The sequence below is a fragment of the Lepidochelys kempii genome, chromosome 2, assembly GCF_965140265.1.
Source record: "Lepidochelys kempii isolate rLepKem1 chromosome 2, rLepKem1.hap2, whole genome shotgun sequence".
In the NCBI taxonomy this organism is placed as follows: Eukaryota; Metazoa; Chordata; order Testudines; family Cheloniidae; genus Lepidochelys; species Lepidochelys kempii.
This window is the reverse complement of record NC_133257.1, coordinates 60784047-60804177: the sequence shown is the minus strand read 5'-3', so window position 1 is coordinate 60804177 and position 20131 is coordinate 60784047. Positions and strand designations below refer to the sequence as shown.

The window sequence follows — 20131 nt, the reverse complement described above, 5'->3', positions numbered from 1 at the left end:
GATTCCGTCAACACAGACTTAAATGAATGTTATGTGATTTCCCAATGAAAGGGTATTATATGTGAGCATGGAAGTTTGAGCCAGACATACTACTTTCATTAGTGTGTGGATCCAGCTGTGTTTGAGTGAAAATAGAATTCTTAAAATAAAGTTGAATGAACCATCTGTTTTCACAGAGGCAGGCGAGGGGAAGTTTGGCTGTTATGTGCATTACAAATGTTGTACAGGGTTTTGCTAGACTCAGATAGTCACTATGCTGGTCATTTCTTTTCACTGTGCTGGCATTATTTTTATAGTGCAGACCATTGCTGTGCTGAACATTGTTTTCCTAGTGAATGTGTAAACACTGTGGTAATGAAAAAGTTATTTTTCTTTCCTTGTTTTTCCCCAATCTTGCTCAAAGAAGAAATTCATTTGCTAAACCTACCCAGAAACATTGTCTGTGACATTAGAGAGGACTCATTATTATCAGTTAGTGGGTTGAACTGTCTTCCTGGATCAATTATCCCTGCTGATTAGAAATGCAAGTTTCCTTTCAACATAATAAGGAGCTTTGTAGTTACCAAAATATCCTTAAGATTAGCTAATTTACTTAGATAAATATTAGGATTCTGCAACACACTCTGGATGAAAGAAGAATTAGATCAAACATTAGGCTGTAATTTGCACCACACCTTTTTTTAAGGGTCCCAAAAAGTCTTGTGAACTTTCTTTAATTTTTTTCCCACGTTCTTCTTGCATCACAACTGAAAGCAAGGTATACTGGGATGAGAGCCTGTTTTCACAAAATTTCCAGCCTGCTTTGCAAACTCAAGAGATTTGGGGCAATTTGGATAAGCATCTGTACTTTGTGATGTTTATCCAAACTTCTGAACCATCATTGTGAAATATCCTAGCAAACTGAGACATTTAGAAGGGTTCTTTTTTGTCATTCTGACATTAATAAGTTCAGGTTTGTATGTATGGTTCATTTTACATCAATGAAAGTTCTTTGTGTGGAAAAACTACAGAGTTAGACTCATCTGTGTATTTAATTAAATTTGATTAAAGAACAAAACAAAACACCAATATAGAAAAAATAAACATTCCAATGGCTGAGTGTGAGTTCAGGTTGTTACATTTATAAATGATAATTGCAAGATTAGATTTTTAACAATTGGGTGCATGAAATGTATCGAATAAATGTTGCCATCACTCAGATAAAACTTCCATTGAGGGTAATGTCAATTTTATCTGGGTAAAGACTCATTAAGAATTTCAAGAACTGGCCTTAGAGTTTTATGAATTGCCTGTGTAATTATACAGGATGTCACCCTGTCTTCTTAAACATCCCTGTAAAAGAGAATAGGCATTTATTATGGCATAAAGAAAAGGATAAGCAAAAACTTTTGTGAGCTACAGCTCACTGCATCGGATGCATGAAGTGAGCTGTAGCTCACGAAAGCTTACGCTCAAATAAATTGGTTAGTCTCTAAGGTGCCACTAGTACTCCTTTTCTTTTTGTGAATACAGACTAACACGGCTGCTACTGTGAAACCTGTTATTATGGCATGCTTCCTGGTGCTCTTCTATTAACCCTTAATATGGGCCCTATTTGAATCTATCTATATTATTGTATGGCCCCATTACCAAAGTGTCTGAGCACCTCACAGTCTTTAATATTTTGATTCTTAAGACACCCCCTGAAGTAGTGAAGTACTACTGTCCCCATTTTATGGATGGGGACCTGAGGCACAGAGAAATTAAGGGACTAGCTCAAGGTCATAAGGAAGTCTGTGATAGGAAAGAGAATTAAACCCAGATTTCCCAAGTTGCAGATTAGTATGCACTAGGCTATCTAGCTCTGATTGTTTACAAATTTAAGATGAGGTTCTCTCTTGCAAGGATGTTAACTTTAATGGGAATATTGCCAAGGTAAAGACTTCAGGAAATACTCCATATATCTCATGCATGTGACTATTTAAAAACCCCATAATCTTGCCTCCTGCAGCTCTTGCATGTGCGGAGACTCTGCCCCTGCTCCTTTTTGGGGTGTCATTTACTCCCCTGCACAAAACTGGTCAACTCTGCTGGCTAGTGTGGGTGTGTGACAGTAGAACTATGATTCACCCTCCCACCTATGCCTTCCATCTACTTTGAGGTGCTATGCAATCTTGGGGGGGAGGGGTGTTAGGACAGAGCAAGCCTTGTGCTCTTCAGATTGCAGGACGTGCCATTCCGCCTGACTTTTTATGGGTCATGCAAGTAGGAAAGGCATCGTACATTACTGTCCCGCTCTCTAAGCATCAGTGTAAGGGCTGCAAAACAATCTGGCCCCAACCTATGAAATTTGTTTTTCTATGTATTCTTGCTGTTTAAAAAATACTGACATTTGCTTACTCAAGTAGATCTTTTCCATCTTAAATAATAGCAACATATGTTTAATTATAGATCCATGATGTGTCTTTATTACTGAATGTATTTGGGGTTGTCTTGTAGAGAATTATTGTGTTTGTACCCTTAATAAATCTCCTGCCTGTGCAGAAAGCTAGAATTCTTTGGCTAACACTTGATAATTAATAGTTACAGATAAGCACCAGTTCAAACCTGAACACATGCTCTACAGGTTCCGTTATGATGATGGAACATACTATCCAAGAAGTGAAATGCAGGATGTGATTTCCAAGGTACAAACTGCTCTTATCAGTAAAAATGGGTCAGATACAGAGGTCCTAGTTAAAAATAAAGCAAAATGCATTGTGTTAGGAAAAACTCTGTCCCTGGACGCCAGTCTAATGTGAATCAGAGTTAATTATGTATATCTGTAGGCAGATTTTGGCTCTTGGCTTATTGCAAACCATATTTTAAATACAGAAATTGAGAAATATGTTTCTAAAAATGATTTTATCCAGGAAGTACTATGCTACATAAACATATAAAGGATATAATGCCCACCTTTTTGAATGACTGGAGCAGAAACAGTAGTTTTCTGTATTTTTCAATCAGTAAATTGAAACCAGTATACCTTGCTTATATTCAGTGAAAATAAAAAGAGTATGTGAGTATAGACCAGAATTTCTTACTGTTTGTATTGGAGTGGCTTTTGGTATTCCTTTAGTGTGTGAAGGGTATATTGGCTTATCAAAAGTAACCTGATGTTTTAATGGAAATATGCAGGTTGTATGTTCTGCACCCTGACACTGTACCCAAGGATATATTGAAAGAATAAAACAAAGTCAACAGAGTCATCTTTAGTCCCTTTGGTGTTTTTAAATTTGTGATCCTGTGGTCCTGATCCAGGGGAAAACTAGGACCATTCAGGTTTTCTCCCAGCCTACTGAGTTAGGACAGCTGCTTCACTGACTCTTCAGTTAGAGGTTTCCTAATATAGAGTGTCTCAAGTGAAGGGAATCCCTCAATGCAGACTTAGCAGATACAGCGGTCTGTGGCAGAGTTTCTGCCTAAACTTTACATTTCTTTTGTTTTGCCACTGTACCGTGTGCCATAATCTTAATGCTGTTTTGTTAAATCTGTTTATGAATAGTTACATGCTTTTAAGAGGATTTTGTGATTAGAACATTAGAAATCAAATATATATGACTCTTTATTAAAAGTTTTAAAATTTCTGAACTATTTTACCTCTAATTTTTATTTGGCTTGCTTGTGGGTACAGTGGGTCATGTTCAATTTTGATTTTCTGGCAATATTCATAAATATACTTCACTTTTCTCCTCTCTAGTAATTCAGTTTGTTTGGAATCCACATTTGCACAGAAAGTCGTCTTTGCTGTGAAAGTTTAACATATACATTTCTTTAAAACTAATATATGTTAAAAAAATCTTTTAATGCTGTGCTAAAGTTATGTAAGTCTTCTTTACATATCTCTCAGATTAATTAGAAAAGCCCATGATAATTTAGTCACAAATATTATTTGTCTTGTAATCTGGAGGTTTATTACACTTCAGAAATAACTTTGGTGCATGAAAACATATCTATGAAATGAATGTTCACTTCTTCTGTTCTACATTTTAAAAATATAAGCTATTTGCATTATTTTGAATGGATAGGTATTGTTAGAATAGGTACTGAGTGGTATTTGCTTCACTGTAAATGTGGATTTAAACATATCTATATCTTTAACAGGGTGTAAGATTGTACTGTCGTCTTCATAGTCTGTTTACTCCAGTGATAAGGTGAGTCCAGTTGTGAAGTTCTTAGTGACTTATTCAGAATAAACATATATATTTGAATACTGTAGATACTATATACAAACACAGAGCTAAATCGTAGCCTGTGTTTCGGGCGGTGTGCTAGTGGGGAAGAAATTGTAGAGAGAGTGCTCCCAAAACCCAAAGTAGCAGCAGGACGGGATTCCAACCTAGCACTTAAAAGTACTGTATAGGCAGTGCCCCAAGTGTCATGTTCACTACGAAAGCAGGAATCAGGTTTGCCAGGACAGTTTACTCAGGCTTCTGGAAGAATCTAGTTCATACTGGGCATTTTCAGAGGCTTACCACATACATAGCGCAGTCACATTCATGTTAGCACTATAAAACTCACTTGGAGAGTCACTCCCATACTTGTAACATGATGCCTATCCTTACACCCAGGGAACATGGTTGGCTACCTAGGGACAAGTCCAGCCCTCCTCCCCACTCCTATCTACACTGTAGGCTTTGACTTGCTCCATCTAAGGAGTTGAGACCTCAGGGCAGCTTCTGAAGTTCTATTTTTAAGGTACAGAAAACTATTCAAAAAACAACATAGATCATGCTTGTGACAATTTGTGTGTAAAACATAGGATTTTTTCCTTCTGTTTTGTTTTTTTTTAAACAGGGATAAAGATTATCATCTGAGGACCTATAAATCTGTAGTCATGGCTAACAAACTGATAGACTGGCTAATTGCACAGGCAAGTGTACCCTGGGGTTGATTTACTTTTCTGCATTATGAATTTAACTTCCTAACATGGAAAGTTGTAATTAATCATGTAGAAGAAAATGAAAATACGTTGTTTTAAAGTTCTAATTATTAGAACAGAGTTAATGTAAATATCCTGTTGAGTCTGTAAAACAGCAAAATTCAGCTGTTTTACAGAATCATGGCCAGTTGCTGATCTTCCTGTGTTGCACATTGATCTTTCAATTTCTGCTTAGCTTCTTGCTGCTTTCAAAATGTTAGCATTTTGTGTAATAATGTGTATAGTTAAAATGAATGGTGTGTGAAGCTGCAAATTACTGACTGAATGGACAAAAGGAAGCAGCAGGGAGAAGTTTACAACCAAGGAATTCAGTTTGTGTTAGGCAAAGTTGTGGTTTGTATTGGAAGAAAATAGGAAAAACTTCTTTTTTGAATCAAGTTTTACCAATATTTTCCTAACTTTGCTGCTTTTCTGCAGTCTGATTATGTGCCCCTGTTATGGAACAATCTGCAGGGGCTGCAGAATGTAAAAAGAATGACGAGTGTTTTCTCTGGGAATAGCATGATAGAACAGATTTAAGAATCCCTCCTTTTTAACACTGGGGTACTTGTTGGATACCTGGGAACAGAAAGTTATATGGATTATAAATAAAAGTTAACATGGTTCTTTGAGTAGGTTTAAATATAGATGTCAGCATTATGTTTACAAAGATGACGAAAGAGCATAGAAAATAAAGTTGGCAATGTAGAATGAAGATGATAATTTGTGAAAATGAGTTTTAGAAACAGAAAAGTTTACAAAAAACTGAGAATCTCTTATGAACTTTAGTTTTGAAGACTGTCAATAAATACTCAATGTATATAGACAATGTAATATTAACAAAAAGATTCACTATTTTATGAGAAAATGTTGTGGCTAATAACAATGGAGTCAATCATCACTGAGATGATGGAAAACATGTTATCATCTAGGAGCATAATTTGGCCAAGATCTTTGTGCACAGCTCTCCACTGTTCGTGTTATTTCTGTGCATGATATGAAGACAGAATAGGTTCAATTTTTCGGAATTATTATTCATTATTGTTCATTCTTATGTTCTTGTATGACTAAGGGAGGATATGATAGAGGTCTATAAAATCCTGAATGATGTGGAAAAAGTGAATAAGGAAGAATTATTACCCCCTTCACATAACACAAGAGCCAGGGGTTACTTAGTGAAATGAATAGACAGCAAGTGTAAAATAAATATGAAGAAGTACTTTTTCATACCACACACAGTCAATCTGTGGAACTCATTGCCAGGAGATGTTGAGAAGACCAAAAGAATAACTGGGCTAAAAAAAATTTTCTAAGTTCATGGAGGACAGGTCTATCAATGGTTATTACGTAAGATGGTTGGGGACACAACCCCATGCTTTGGGTGTCCCTAAACCTCTGACTTCCAGAAGCTGGGAGTGAACGACAGGGGTTGTATCACTTGATAAATTGTCCTGTTCTGTTCACTGGCCACTGGCAGACGACAGGATACTGGGCTAGATGGACATTTGGTCTGAGCCAGTATGGCCATTCTTATGTTCTGATGCTCTTATATTTCATAGTGTGTATTATGGTTTAACAGGGGGATTGTCGGACCAGGGAAGAAGCAATGATCTTTGGCGTAGGACTTTGTGACAATGGGTTTATGCACCATGGTAAGTAAATTCTGCACAAGCTAAAGGTCACATTTTGTTGAATTCCTTCTGCATAGCAGGCAAATGGTACAGGGACCACCCCAAGAGATTAGAAAAGGGCAAAGGGAAAGTCAGTAAATCATTTCAATGTGTACCTGAAAAACAAATGTTTAACTAGGTTTTTCTTGCATTATTTTATATTAAGTGTGACAAAGCTCTGTCCTTGCCTCCGTGGGTCCCACGTTTCCTGGTGGATTTCGCTAGCCTCAGAGGCTCACTGTGACCCTCCACATAACCCTTTTCTCTCTAGAGACAAGGGTCACAGTCTACTGAGCCATTTTCATCATAAGCCAGCAAGGGAGGTGAGGAGAAGTTATCCTTCCTTGCACAGTCTCTGTTGTCTCCCAGTCTCAGTGATTAATCAGGGGGCAAAGGTGCGGGAGGGAGGGAGCCCAGGCTCACCCTCTACTCCAGGCTCCAGCCCAGGGACCCTAATAGTATCAGCTATGGGAGCTGACCTTTTAGAAACATGGCATGTACAATTCCCTGGGCTACTTTCCCCACAGCAGCCCTCACTTCCTCAAGCTCCACTTCATCCTTACCTCAGGGTCTCCTTCCTTGTGTCTGATATGATGTGTACTACTCAGTCTCTCCAACAGCACAACTTCCTCCCACAGCTCCTGACATGCACACCCACCTGACTGACTGGGAGGCTTTTAACTAGTTTCAGCCAGCCCCTGATTGGCTTCAGGTGTCCCAATCAACCTAGCATTCTCCCTGCCTTCTGGAAAGTTCTTAATTGGCCCCAGGTGTCTTAATTGACCTGGAGCAGCTTCCATTTCACTTAACCTGGTACCAGGGATTTGTCTAGCCTGGAGCTAATATATCTATCTCCCACTACTTTTCTATAGCCATCTGGCCTTGCCCCGTCACATAAGTTAATAGTGTAGGGAAGAGTACGTACAAGTGTGGAGTGGGGCTTTTAGTCTTTTTTCAATCTTTTTGAAGGATTTATGGTGGATTTTTTCTTAATGACCACTTAGACTTTGGTAAAAATTCATCTTGCTGTTCAAATATTGAGTAAGACTGTAAGGATCAATAGGACTTGATAGCAACCAACCAACATTCCCACACAGTCACCTGGCAACAACTGTAATCTGGCCACTCCCTGTGACCCACAATCCAGAGGTTCAATGCCACGGGAAGTTCCACCTTGAGGAATCTGACTGATGGTGGTCTTAGTGATCCCAAATTGGCTCCTTATCTCTGTATAAGCCCATGGGGCATATCAGGAAGTGTCCAGGCAACAATGTGGACCCCTAGCTAGTTGCCATGACTGCCCCACTGCTCTGTTCCTGAACTCTGGGTAGTGATCTCAGCTCTGATTTGGATTCTGACTCCTGATTGACCCCTGAAACCCCAACACAGATCCTGATTCCTGGTATTGACCCACCACCTGATTCCTGGTTCTGTCTCTGTCCCTCAGCTTAACTCCTGACTCTGACTCCATCTTGACACTCAGCTTCACTCTTGACCCTGATACTGGCTTTTACCCCTGGCTTCGGTTCCAGAATCCCAATCTCCTGCTACTAGTCCTGCCTCCCTTTTGCCCAGGATCCTGGACTACCAGTAACCCATGTAGAAATTTGTCCCTGTGGGACACAGAGGCAGTGGGTTGTCCCCTACCTCGAATGTCCCATGGGGCACTCGACCACCTGGGCAGGTTGACAGCCCGCAGGATGAACTTCCCATTTTGCAGACACAAGTGGTGCAGCTCTTGTCTGAGAACCAGACCTGGTGAGTGCAGACCCCCGAGCTACTTTATGAAAACACTGTTATAGGCCCAGATGACACAGTACACAACCAAGAACCAGCAATTGTGAGAGCAGCTGCCTGGTTGCGGGACAAGAACACTGTGCCACAGTGCGCCTGGACTCTGGTCCAAGAGTCCCTATCCCAGAGCATTTCAATGGAGACTGCAAAAATGTAGGGCTTTCCTCAACCAATGGTGCCTGCTGTTCCTGCTCCACCCACAGTTCTACTCCATTGACCAGGCTAAAGTAGGGCTCCAAATTAGTCTCCTGAAGGGAGAGGTGCTAGAGTGGGCTTCACTCCTAATGGAACAACAGAGCCCAACACTGTCAAACTGGGATGCCTTCCTCCAAGCCTTCTCTATTTTTGACAACTCCCACCATGCTCACTTGGTGGAGGCAGCCCCCTGAAAACTATGGCAAGGGCAGGGACTGTTTGCCTCCTAAGCTGCCCACTTTAGGCAACTCATCTCCAATACAGAATGGAATGAAGCTGCCTAGCTCATGTAATCTGCACCGGAATTGGTAGAAGAGATCAAGGATGAGCTAGCTGTCGTGGAAACCCCGATTCATCTAGATGCCTTCATCAGTCTTGCTATATGCCTTGACAACAGGCTGAATGAGTGAAATGAAGAGAGGAAGTTGGCTTCACCACCACCTTAGACGATGTACCACAGTACCCATTTGTGGCCTAGTCCCAGAACCTATACAAATTGATGCAGCCTGTCATCATGTGACCTTGAGGAGAGGGATTACCACTGATGCCATGGCTTGTGTTTCTACTGTGGAGAATCTGGACACACTTGCCAGCTGCCCGTCACAGGCTCTTGCACAGAAAAAGTAGGGAAATGACCAAGCCGAGGCCCAGTAAGGGGGACCAGGCTGGTTGGACCGAGGGATATCCATCCCCAAGCTGCCCCCCACTTCTTACTGAAGCACATGCAAGGCACAGTGAGCCCAGCACTTGCAACTCCAGGTTTGCCTGCATGTCCCAGGGAAACCCTTACAAATACCCACTAATAAGTGCTCGTGGACTCTGGGGCTGTGGACAGTTTTATAGACACTGATATGGCACAAGCCTTAGGCATCCCGCTGCAACAAAAAATGCCCCACCCACCTTTTAGAGACTATAGATGGCTCGCTCCTGTCCTAAGGCCCAGTAATACTGGAAACGGTACCCCTGGACGTCATTATCCAGGACCATAGAGAGATCCTTTGGTTTGGATCTCACTACACTTCCTCATAATTCTCAGCATCTTGTGGATGGCCACTCATGACCTGCAAAGTCAGTTTCTGCACTGAATTCTGTCCGCAAATTTGCCTGCATGCACCATCATATGAGTCTTGACTCCAAGATGCACCTCTCTATCCTGAGTTCAGGATGCTGCTGAGGAGTCCATAGGCCTAGGCTGTGGCCCAGCAGGGACCCCCATTAGACCCGACTCCTGCCCTATCTACCAAATACCATGACTACATGGATGTTTTTAAGAAAAAGAATATGGCTGCCCTCCCACTCCAGTTTGACTATGATTGTCCGATTGAGCTGGAACCTGGAGCCAAGATACTTTTGGCTTCATCTATGCCATGTCAGAGCCAGAACTGACTGCTTTGCGATCCAGTCTCCAGGAGAATTTATCCATCCCTTCACCTCCTCTGCTGGGGCCTGAGTTCTTTTTGTTGAAAAGAAAGATGGGACTCTGCTTTTATGTGTGGATTACTGGTCCTTAACCAGGTAACCATCAGAAACCAGTACCCCCTCCTACTCGTTCTGGAATTGTTGGACTCTACCATCAGCCCAGGAGTTTACCAAGCTTGACTTGTGTGGAGCCTATATCCTGGTGTGGCTCTATGCCGGGGATGAGTGGAAAACTGCCTTTCAAATCTAGTACAGCCACTACAAATATTTGGTAATGCCATTCAGTCTTACAGCCCCATTCCAGCACTTTGCAAATGAGATATTTCATGATAGACTATGACTCCTGGATCCAGTATATCTTGACAATATATTTTTCTTCTCAGAGAGCCCTGAGCAGCACACTCAACGCGTCTAGTCAGTTCCAGATCAGCTCCACTGACATGGCATATGTGAAATCTTGAGAAGTGCAGCTTCAACTAGCACTCCATGGAGTTATTGGGATACATCTTGTCCAATAAGGGTTTCTGAACTGACTCCAGAAAGGTGGATGCTGTTTGGACCTGGGCAGCCCTTTGGAACATCATGGAGCTTCAATGCTTTCTGGAGTTCACTAATTTTTGTAGGCACTTCATTCCTTGGTTTTAAGATCAGATAGCTAGAGTCCTGCAAATCTGCAGATATCCGTGACTGTCTGCAGACCGTATTTGTGTATCACAGATCAGATGCAGATACAAATTTTGTTTCCGCACAGGGCTCTACAGATAGTCCATAGAAAAAGCTCCTCTGCAAACATACCCCCTTCACCTGGTCAAATGGCATTCAACCAGTTCAAGATGGCCTTCACCAATGCTTCAATCCTGATTCATCCCAGTCCAATGCGGATCTTTGTTGTTAAGACCGACACATCTAATGTTGCAATTGGGGCAATACCTTCCCAAAGATCTGGCTCCCAACAGCACCTGCTCCCTTGTGCCTATTATTCTCATAAACTCACACCAGCAGAACAAAATTATGAGATTTTAGATAAGAAGTTTCTATCAATCAAAGCCACCTTTGAGGAATGGTACCACCACCTCAAAGGTATATACAGATCATAAAAACGTGGAGTATCTCAGAAGGGTAAAGAGCTGAACCAAAGACAGCTTTGATGGGCCCTGTTCTTCACATGCTTTAATTTTACTATCACCCAGGAGCCCAGAACAAGGCAGCCAATTCCCTGTCCCAAAAAGGGGAATACCTCCCTGACCACAACTACTCCCACACTGAGTCACCACATATCCTCAGGCCCCATAATTTCCTGGATGCCACCATTCCCCAAACTTCCTGTCCCTAATCCATTCAGCTATGAAGGAGAAGCCCCTCCCCAGGGACCTTAAAACAGTAAGGAAGGAACAACACCCAGTGTGGGATTGTTTGCTTTACATCAAGGGCTGCTTATATATTCCACCAGGGTGCCCCCAAGTTCCCTCTGGGAGGTGCTGTAGTAATGTCAGGATCAATGGGACTTGAACTCAGGGCTGGAGGGCTACTAAGCAACCAACATTCGCACAGTACTACCCAGCAGTGGGTCTAACTGGGCCACTTCCTGTGACCCTCAATCCACTGAGGTTCAATGCCATGGGACGTTCTGCCTCAAGGAATCTGGCTGACAGTGGTCTTAGTGATCCCTGATTGGCTCCTTGTCCCTATATAAGCCCCTCAGCTCGACTCTTGACCCTGTTTCTGGCTCTGACCCCTGGCTTCAGTTCTGGAATCCCAAGCTCCTGCCATTAGTCGTGCCTCCCTTGCCCAGGATGCTGACAAAGACATGATTCCTGCCCAGATGCATTCACAGTTTCCATTAGACAACACTAATGCAGAAAGACCAGACATGGCACAAGAGTTCAGTAAAGGGAGAATGTGGGAACTAATGTGAGAAGAAAGTAGGAGGGATTGCTATAAGAAGTGACATTCTAAAGAGCAGTTAAAGAAGAGAAAAGAGGCATTTGGTGAATGAGAAAGAGGTGAGTATTGGAGGAGCATGACCAAGTGTGAAGCAGAGAGTAGGAGAGAGTGCCCCGGGGAAGAGGAAGACAAGAATATCAGGAGGAGTGTCTAGAGTAAGAAGAGGAAAAATGGGGAATAAGAGATATATGACAAGTTGATGACAAGGAGGTTAAATTTGATGCCATCAGAGGAGACAAGAAGCCAATAAGAAGATTCAAGGCATGGGTCTTCTGATTGAAACAATGGAAAAGAAGATTTCCCCAACAGCGTTTTAGAGAAACTGGGAGAAATGGAACGGGGGAGGCCTCAACTGCCGTTCAGCCATTATTTGTTTAAAATTTTTTTATTCATTTGAAAATACACAATTAGAAAGTGTAATTTATTATGAAAATTCAAACTCCTCTAGAGTAGAATTAACTCAAAAATTGCTTTGTAGCATTTAATCTATGGAAGTGCTTTACCAATATTTAACTGTTTTTAAAACATATGTTCGGGAATTCATAATAAAAGGATTAATCTTTGAATTTTGTATCATACAGTCTTAGAAAAAAGTGAATTTAAAGATGAGCCACTTCTTTTTCGCTTTTTTGCGGATGAAGAAATGGAAGGATCAAATATGAAGCACAGGCTTATGAAACATGATTTAAAAGTAGTGGAAAATGTCATAGCCAAATCACTACTGGTAAGTAAACAAATTGAACGATAATGTGTTTTGGCAAGCAATAAATAGGATTCAGTAATGTTAAATAAACACCACACATTATTGTTTAATGGAAAGGCAAATTGTGTAATTTTATTTTTATTTTTCAGATTAAATCTAATGAAGGCAGCTATGGTTTTGGTTTAGAAGACAAAAACAAAGTACCAATTATTAAATTAGTGGAGAAGGGGTCAAATGCTGAGGTAACATATATTAATATATAGTCTGATATTTTGCTCTGTTTTATGGTAATGTTCACAAATGTACACTTACATCTGTGTTTTGATATACAATTTTGAAAATTTAAGATAATGTAGTGTTTTAATTTGGCTGTTTTTTCGAGAAAAAAAGTGTTGTTTTTAATTGTATCATTTTTTGTTTATAATTGAGTTGTGACTTGCTATTGCTATCATTTTATTTTTACTTATGATTTCTAATATATGAACTTAGAGATACAATACATAAATTACAAATATATTTATTTTCATTTGCTACATAGAGTACAGTGGCATCATTATTCATGAGTGGCAGAAGCACTGTTGAGAAGAAAATGTAATGAATGAAAATAAAACGTGTGTTACCCCTCAGACATAGATTTGATTTATTTCCCATAAATGTGGTGTGCGTCAAGGCTTTTATGGTTTTTATTTGTAATAATGTAAAATATAGAGTTTGAGATGTTGCATGAGTAAGTTAGAGGGCTTGTGTTTACGTTAGCATTGCTTCAGATAGACCTCGGTGGGGTATATACAGAATTCACATTGACATGAATGGGACTTACTGTACTTATACAGAGAAGTGTGACAGTAAAATATTCTATCTGAGTTTTTATTTTACAAAAGAGATTTTTAGAGATGGTTTTAAAGGCCTTTACATCTCACTGTGGGATAGGGATTAGTATAAAAGGAGTCTAGGGCTGTCAAGCGATTAAAAAAATTAATCGTGATTAATCACATGATTAATTGCACTGTTAAACAATAATAGAATACCCTTTATTTAAATATTTTTGGATGTTTTCTCATTTTCAAGTATATTGATTTCAATTAGAACACAGAATACAAAGTGTACAGTGCTCATTTTATATTTATTTTTTATTACAACCTAATACAAGTACTGTAGTGCAATCTCTTTATAATGAAAGTTGAACTTACTAATGTAGAATTATGTACAAAAAATAACTGCATTCAAAAATAAAACAATGTAAAACTTTAGAACCTACAAGTCCCCTACTTCAGCCAATTGCTCAAACAAGTTTGGTTACAATTTGCAGGAGATAGTGCTGCCCATGTCTTGTTTACAATGTCACCTGAAAGTGAGAATCACTGCCCTGCACTTTAAGCCAGGGGCCAGGAAAGGAGTTGTCTGGCTAGCCAGGAGAAGAGGGCAATACTTTCTGCCTTGTGGGAGGAGGGGAGATGTAAAGCTGCTGAAAAAGCAGTCAGCATGGTGGATGACTCACCACCTAGGAATGAGGGGTTTTAAAAGGTCAGCCTGCGCCTGGCCCCTCTCCCTCATTCACTCAGAACAGGCTGGGCAGCACCCATCCTTCCTCCCTATTTAGGTCACAAATATGCCAGGTGTTTAGCTATATTTGCTGTGGGCATTACGCTAGCCGCCCCGTTAAGGAGGGCTGGGAAGGAATTTTTCCCTTAATGCCATATTGGCCAGGTGTGTGTTGGGGGGGGTTTCACCTTCCTCGCAGCAGGTTCAGGTGGGCTCTGTTCATGCACAGCATGACGGGCAGTAGGCCATATGTCGCAGCTCTTTATTTAAGTGTATAGCGGATGTTCAGTGCAGGTACTCCATAAATTAAGGCACAAAAGAACGGATAAATGGCTTGGAAAAGGAATTAAGGAGAGGTGCTTGGTAATTGAGCAAGCCAGAGGCAGTTGGGGACTCCTCTGATTGGTACAGCAGGGAGCCAACCCCCCCATCATTATAGTCCACCTTAACCCCTCCTATGAGGGGAGGTGGTTGGTAAGGTCCCAGCACAGAAATTGCTGGAGGGACCTGGATGAAAACGGGGGAGGGGAGGGTGCTGAAAAAAGCACCTCCCCACCCCAGTGAATTGTGGGTGTTTTCACCTGAACTGCACATTTTGTTTGCTGGGTTAGTCCCAAACATCTAATAATAAAGTTGCAGCCTGATTAAACCCATATCTAATGTCTCCTGTCATTCTTTTGGCATAGCCAGACAACAGGCTTTCGCATGGCACTGTTGTAGCCGGCATCGCAAGATATTTATGTGCCAGATGCGCTAAAGATTCATATGTCCCTTCATGCTTCAGTTCCATTCCAGAAGACATGTGTCCATGCTGATGATGTGGTCTGCTTGATAATGATCCAAAGCAGAGCGGACCGATGCATGTTCATTTTCATGATCTGAATCAGATGCCACCAGCAGAAGGTTGATTTTCTTTTTTGTTGATTCGGGTTCTGTAGTTTCCGCATCAGAGTGTTGCTTTTTAAAGACATCTGAAAGCATTCTCCACACCAAGTCCCTTTCAGATTTTGGATGGCACTTCAGGTTCTTAAACCTTGGGTCGAGTGCTGTATCTATCCTTAGAAATTTCACATTGGTACCTTCTTTGTGTTTTGTCAAATCTGCTGTGAAAGTGTTCGTAAAATGAACGTGTGCTGGGTCATCATTCAAGACTGCTGTTACATGAAATACATGGCAGAATGTGGGTAAAATAGAACAGGAGACATACAGTTCTTCCCCAAGGAGTTCAGTCACAAATTTAATTAACACATTTTTTTTTAACAGAGCATTATCAGCATGGAAGCATGTCCTCTAGAATGGTGGCCAAAGCATGAAGGGATATATGAATGTTTAGCATATCTGGCATGTAAATACCTTGCAGCGCCAGCTACAAAGGTGCCATGCAAATGCCTGTTTTCACTTTCAGTTGACATTGTAAATAAGAAGCAGTCAGCAATATCTCCCGTAAATGTAAACAAACTTGTTTGTCTTAGCAAGTGGCTGAACAAGAAGTAGGATTGAGTGGACTTGTAGGCTCTAGAGTTTTACATTGTTTTGTTTTTGAGTGCAGTTATGTAACAAATACAATCTATGTTTGGAAGTTACACTTTCACGATAAAGAGATTGCACTACAGTACTTGTATGAGGTGAATTGAAAAATACTATTTCTTTTGTTTATCGTTTTTACTGTGCAAATATTTGTAATAAAAAATAATAATATAAGGTGACCACTGTACACTTTTTATTCTGTGTTGTAATAGAAATTAATATATTTGAAAATGTAGAAAAATATCCAAAATATTTAATACATTTCAATTGGTATTCTATTGTTTAACAGTGTGATTAATCACAATTAATTTTTTTAATTGCAGTTAATTTTTTTGAGTTAATCGCATGAGTTAACTGCAATTAATCAACAGCCCTAAAGAAAACACAACAAATAAGAGGTATGGTTCAACCATAGGGTTATATCCAGCCTGAGTCCAGCTCTGTTATCTTTCCGTAATTCCGTTGTGTTTTGTCAACTGTCTAGTACAGCCCTGTTCCCAAGTGGCAATAAGACTTGGAGGATGCCTTGAGCAGCTCAGTACATCCTGCAACATTCTAGCTGGAAGTAGTTTCTTCCCTAGTTGGCCAATAATTTAAAGGGTCTCTTTGACCTGATGTGTTGTATACCTCACTCAAAGGTGTGAAACTCAAAACTTTGGAGTTTATGGTTTGTTTTTGTAACTTATGAAATATTCACATACTTCTTAAAATATTCAGCTAGCCTCTATATTTGAAAGTAAGTTTCAGTTTCTTTAGAGAACAACAGGAAGGGAAGTTAGTTAATTGGTAACAATAATAGTTGGCCCAATAAGATCTGTCACATTATCTACATTATATTAATAATTAAGACTATTGATTTGTACTTCAGCAGTGTCAAAAGGGCCTAGTCAAGATCAGGGCCCTTTATGCTAGGTGCTTTTGAAACTTGGAGTTTACAAACCACTTTTTGCCAGGTATAGGTTAGAGCTGTTTTGTGCATGCTGTGTGGAGGAGACTAGAAAGATTGTCTATATCACTGACTCCTAATGGGTTTGTCTATAGGCTGACAAAATCAATACAATGGTGGTTATAAAAACCAAACCTAGAACAAAACAAAACAGCAAGAACAAAACAAAGCAAAATGCTCAAGTGTTGTTTCTTTTTCCCCCCCTCACCTAGATGGCAGGCCTGGAAGTTGGGAAGAAGATATTTGCCATTAATGGTGACCTAGTTTTTCTGAGACCCTTCAATGAAGTGGATTGCTTCCTGAAAGCATGCTTAAACAGCAGAAGGCCCCTCAGGGTACTCGTGAGCACAAAACCAAGGGAGTAAGTTGTGCTTCCTGTTTTGGGAATTTAAAAAAAAGATAACTCAAGTGAATTCTAGAAGGCAAATGTCTAGGTAGTAAACAGGAAAGACAGCATTGATTTAATGTTACTGCATTATTGGAATAAGGTGTACTATTGCTGAAAGGTTATTTAAATTGCTTAAATGACCCATATACACTTATCTGAGCAAGCAAAAGTATTGTTCTTGAATAATAAAATGATTGATAAAATATCAACATGCCAGGCCCCACATCTAATCAATCTGCTTTAAGTTTATCTGTATAACATTTATCTGCCAACAACAGCAAAGGGAAAACATCAGTCACTTTTTACGTTCAAGTCTGTCATTTTAAATACACGTAGAATACAAATATAAATGAAGTTTCTCTGAATATATAGGCAATTTTGACCCACTTAGCTGACATTCTGTTTTTAACAAACTTCCTCTGTCTGGGGACTATGTCCTGACCTCACCAGGGTTAGACGCAATGATCTAAGCGGTGTTTTGCATTTCTGTTCTTGTTCTACAAATAAAGTACATAGGATTAAAAAGTAACCCCTCAAGATCTTTATTAACAGTTGGACTTTTCACAATATAATGTTTTTGACAATTCTTACGTGACTGGCGTCCCCTTAATGTAAAAGAAATATGGAGTGCCTGTTTACTGTGCAACTTCTTCAGTTCTTTTCATCTACGCCTAAGCCTTAAATACATGTGTTCAATAGAAACAGAGGAATGAAAGGCCTGATTTAACCGTTACTTACATCACATAGGTCCATTAAATTTAATGGAGTTACTCCTACTTTACACTAGCCTAAGAGAGCAGAGAATCAGGCCCAAAATTACACTAAGGACTAGATAGTGACTTGGACTACATGGCTGCACAGAACAGGGGGAATCAGAATCACCCTCCCCCTTATACACATGCACAGGCTAACCGTGGTGTGGGTCTGCACTGGAAGAAAAGAGAATTGTCCTCCCATCCACATCTGTGAGCAGGAGGGGCATCTTGGCACTGGGATGTCGCAGCTAATAAAAACCCACACAAAATAAAAGGGGGAAAGCAAACAAAGAATTGTGTCCTAGAGGAGTGGCTCTCTGAATGTACTCTTGGGATGATGCATTTTATATACTACCTTTTGTTGGGGCTGTGTCTGAAGGCACAATGTACCCCTATATCTTTGTAATTATGTATGTATGTATGTATGTATTTAGGGTTTGTGTTAACCTTTAGTTTCTTCTCTTTTGTTTTTTGTTTTAAAAAATGTATTTATTGTTTCCCTTTCCTGGCACAGTCTGCAGGGTAAAGGCCTCTCTATTAAGAACCAAATTTAAAGTGCAATATACTATATACAGCAAATATAATAAACAGCTTTTTCATTAAGTTTTCATCAGGCTTCTGTCCAATATTTAAGGGTTCATATATGAAAGCAGTTTCCTGCATTCCTGGATACCCTATCTCTAAGACAACTTTATCCAGTGACTAGTGAGGGAAGACTATAGGATTGATTACTGTTTGTCTTAGCATGTGTTATGAATGTTCTCAAGGATGAGTTGTGGGATGGTTAATTGCAAAATTTACCAGTCTCTGCTAAAACAGTGCTCTAGGGAGAGGCTTGATCCTGAATTCCTTATTCAGGAAAAAACTCCAGTTGAAGACAGTGGAACTACTTGTGAACAAAAGCTTCAGGATTGAGTCCCATATTGGTAAAATTAGAAAAATTTAACATTTACAGGCTGGTTGGTGCACTGGGTCAGCGCTTTGGCCTTCACCTGTGTAGACCTAAGTGAAAATGAATATGTCTCAGCTTTTGTCCACAACACAAAGCCAACTTAAACTAATGAGTACTACAAGACTTGGATCTTACATAGTTTCCCCCAGAGTATGTGTATGAAGTAGGGAGAGATGCTTATATAATGCATTTTGTGTGGAAATTTTACAAAGTGAGACCATTGAGTTTTCTCCAGCTTTAGTTAATATCCAACAGTCTTTAAAAATCTGTTTGTAAAATAAGTCAGTTTTTAGAGAGACGCCTGGGCTGCAAAAAGTTTTGGATTCAGGCTCTGCCTACAATTGTCTCCAAGTGCCAATCATATTTTCAGCTTCCCCTGCTATAAACAAGAAGCGAAGTAATGATGCTGGTTTATACTCAACAAAGTACTTTTTTTTTTTTACAATATTATATGAATGTATTTTAAAATTACATTTATCTCTTTCCAATTCTCAAAATTATTATTATTGTTTATTACCATAGTGCCTAAGGGTACATCTACACAGCCCACAGCAGCAAACCTCCCAGCCCAGGTCGACTGATTCGGTCTTGTGGAGCTCTCACTAGTTGGGCTGGAGCTTGGCCTCTGAAGCCTAAGGAGAGTATATTTTTTCACTAGAATTTGCTGATTCGTCAAAATTGAAATGTTCTCCGGAAGCAGTTCTATTCTGACAAAGTTCCAGCAGAACCTTGCCAGGTTTCCCAGCTCCTTGGCAGCCTGTCTGATGGACTTTTGGGAAGCTGAGAACTTCGGAGCTCTGGATTCCAGGCTCTCGGCTCCTCAGCAGCCTGGGCTCCCAAAGCATCTAGAGTCCACAGCTCCCTAGGAGCCCAGCAGTCACTGTATTCAGGAGTTGAGGATCTCAGGGCTACCAAGGTCTGTGGCTCTGTGGGAGTCCACCAGGTGGACTACCTGTGAGCTGGGGACTCCAGTGCCTGTACCTCTGCCCAGAATTTTGAAATTATTGGTTTTCATTCCAAATTGGAACAAAACCAATTTGAAATATTGAAATTTTCCATGAAATAGAATTACCTTTCTCATAACAGTTCAACTGTTTAGTCTTACAGTCTCATCATGCTATTATCTCTGGGCCAAGTTTCAATGTCCTTACTGAATAAGAGCATCATGATCAGTCCTCTATCTTTTTTGCTCCTATTTGTACTTCTGTGACTTTCTCTGTAATTCATAGAACTGGATGGAAATTTTCATTAAAATTCGGCTTTTTCTTAAAATTGGAATTTTGGGAGAAAAGTTTTCAATTTTTCTGAATTTTTCAAATGTTGTCTATAGGAACTTCAAATGAAAAAGTTTACTCTG

At 40.1% G+C, this 20131-nt stretch overlaps 1 protein-coding gene across 11 annotated transcripts in view; it reads left to right on the top strand.

Annotated features, from left to right (window-relative positions):
- Window positions 1-20131, top strand: part of PREX2 (phosphatidylinositol-3,4,5-trisphosphate dependent Rac exchange factor 2) — a 328942-nt gene that overhangs the window by 139614 nt on the left and 169197 nt on the right. For all 11 annotated transcript variants that reach the window (XR_012157169.1, XR_012157170.1, XM_073330905.1 and 8 more), the window contains 7 exons: window positions 2563-2666; window positions 4123-4172; window positions 4816-4891; window positions 6519-6591; window positions 12543-12685; window positions 12814-12906; window positions 16892-17040. Coding sequence is in view for 9 of the 11 variants with exons in the window: in XM_073330905.1 (XP_073187006.1) it covers window positions 2563-2666; window positions 4123-4172; window positions 4816-4891; window positions 6519-6591; window positions 12543-12685; window positions 12814-12906; window positions 16892-17040 (688 nt within the window). In the remaining 2 variants the exon portion in view is untranslated. The remainder of the gene's footprint in view (window positions 1-2562; window positions 2667-4122; window positions 4173-4815; window positions 4892-6518; window positions 6592-12542; window positions 12686-12813; window positions 12907-16891; window positions 17041-20131) is intronic.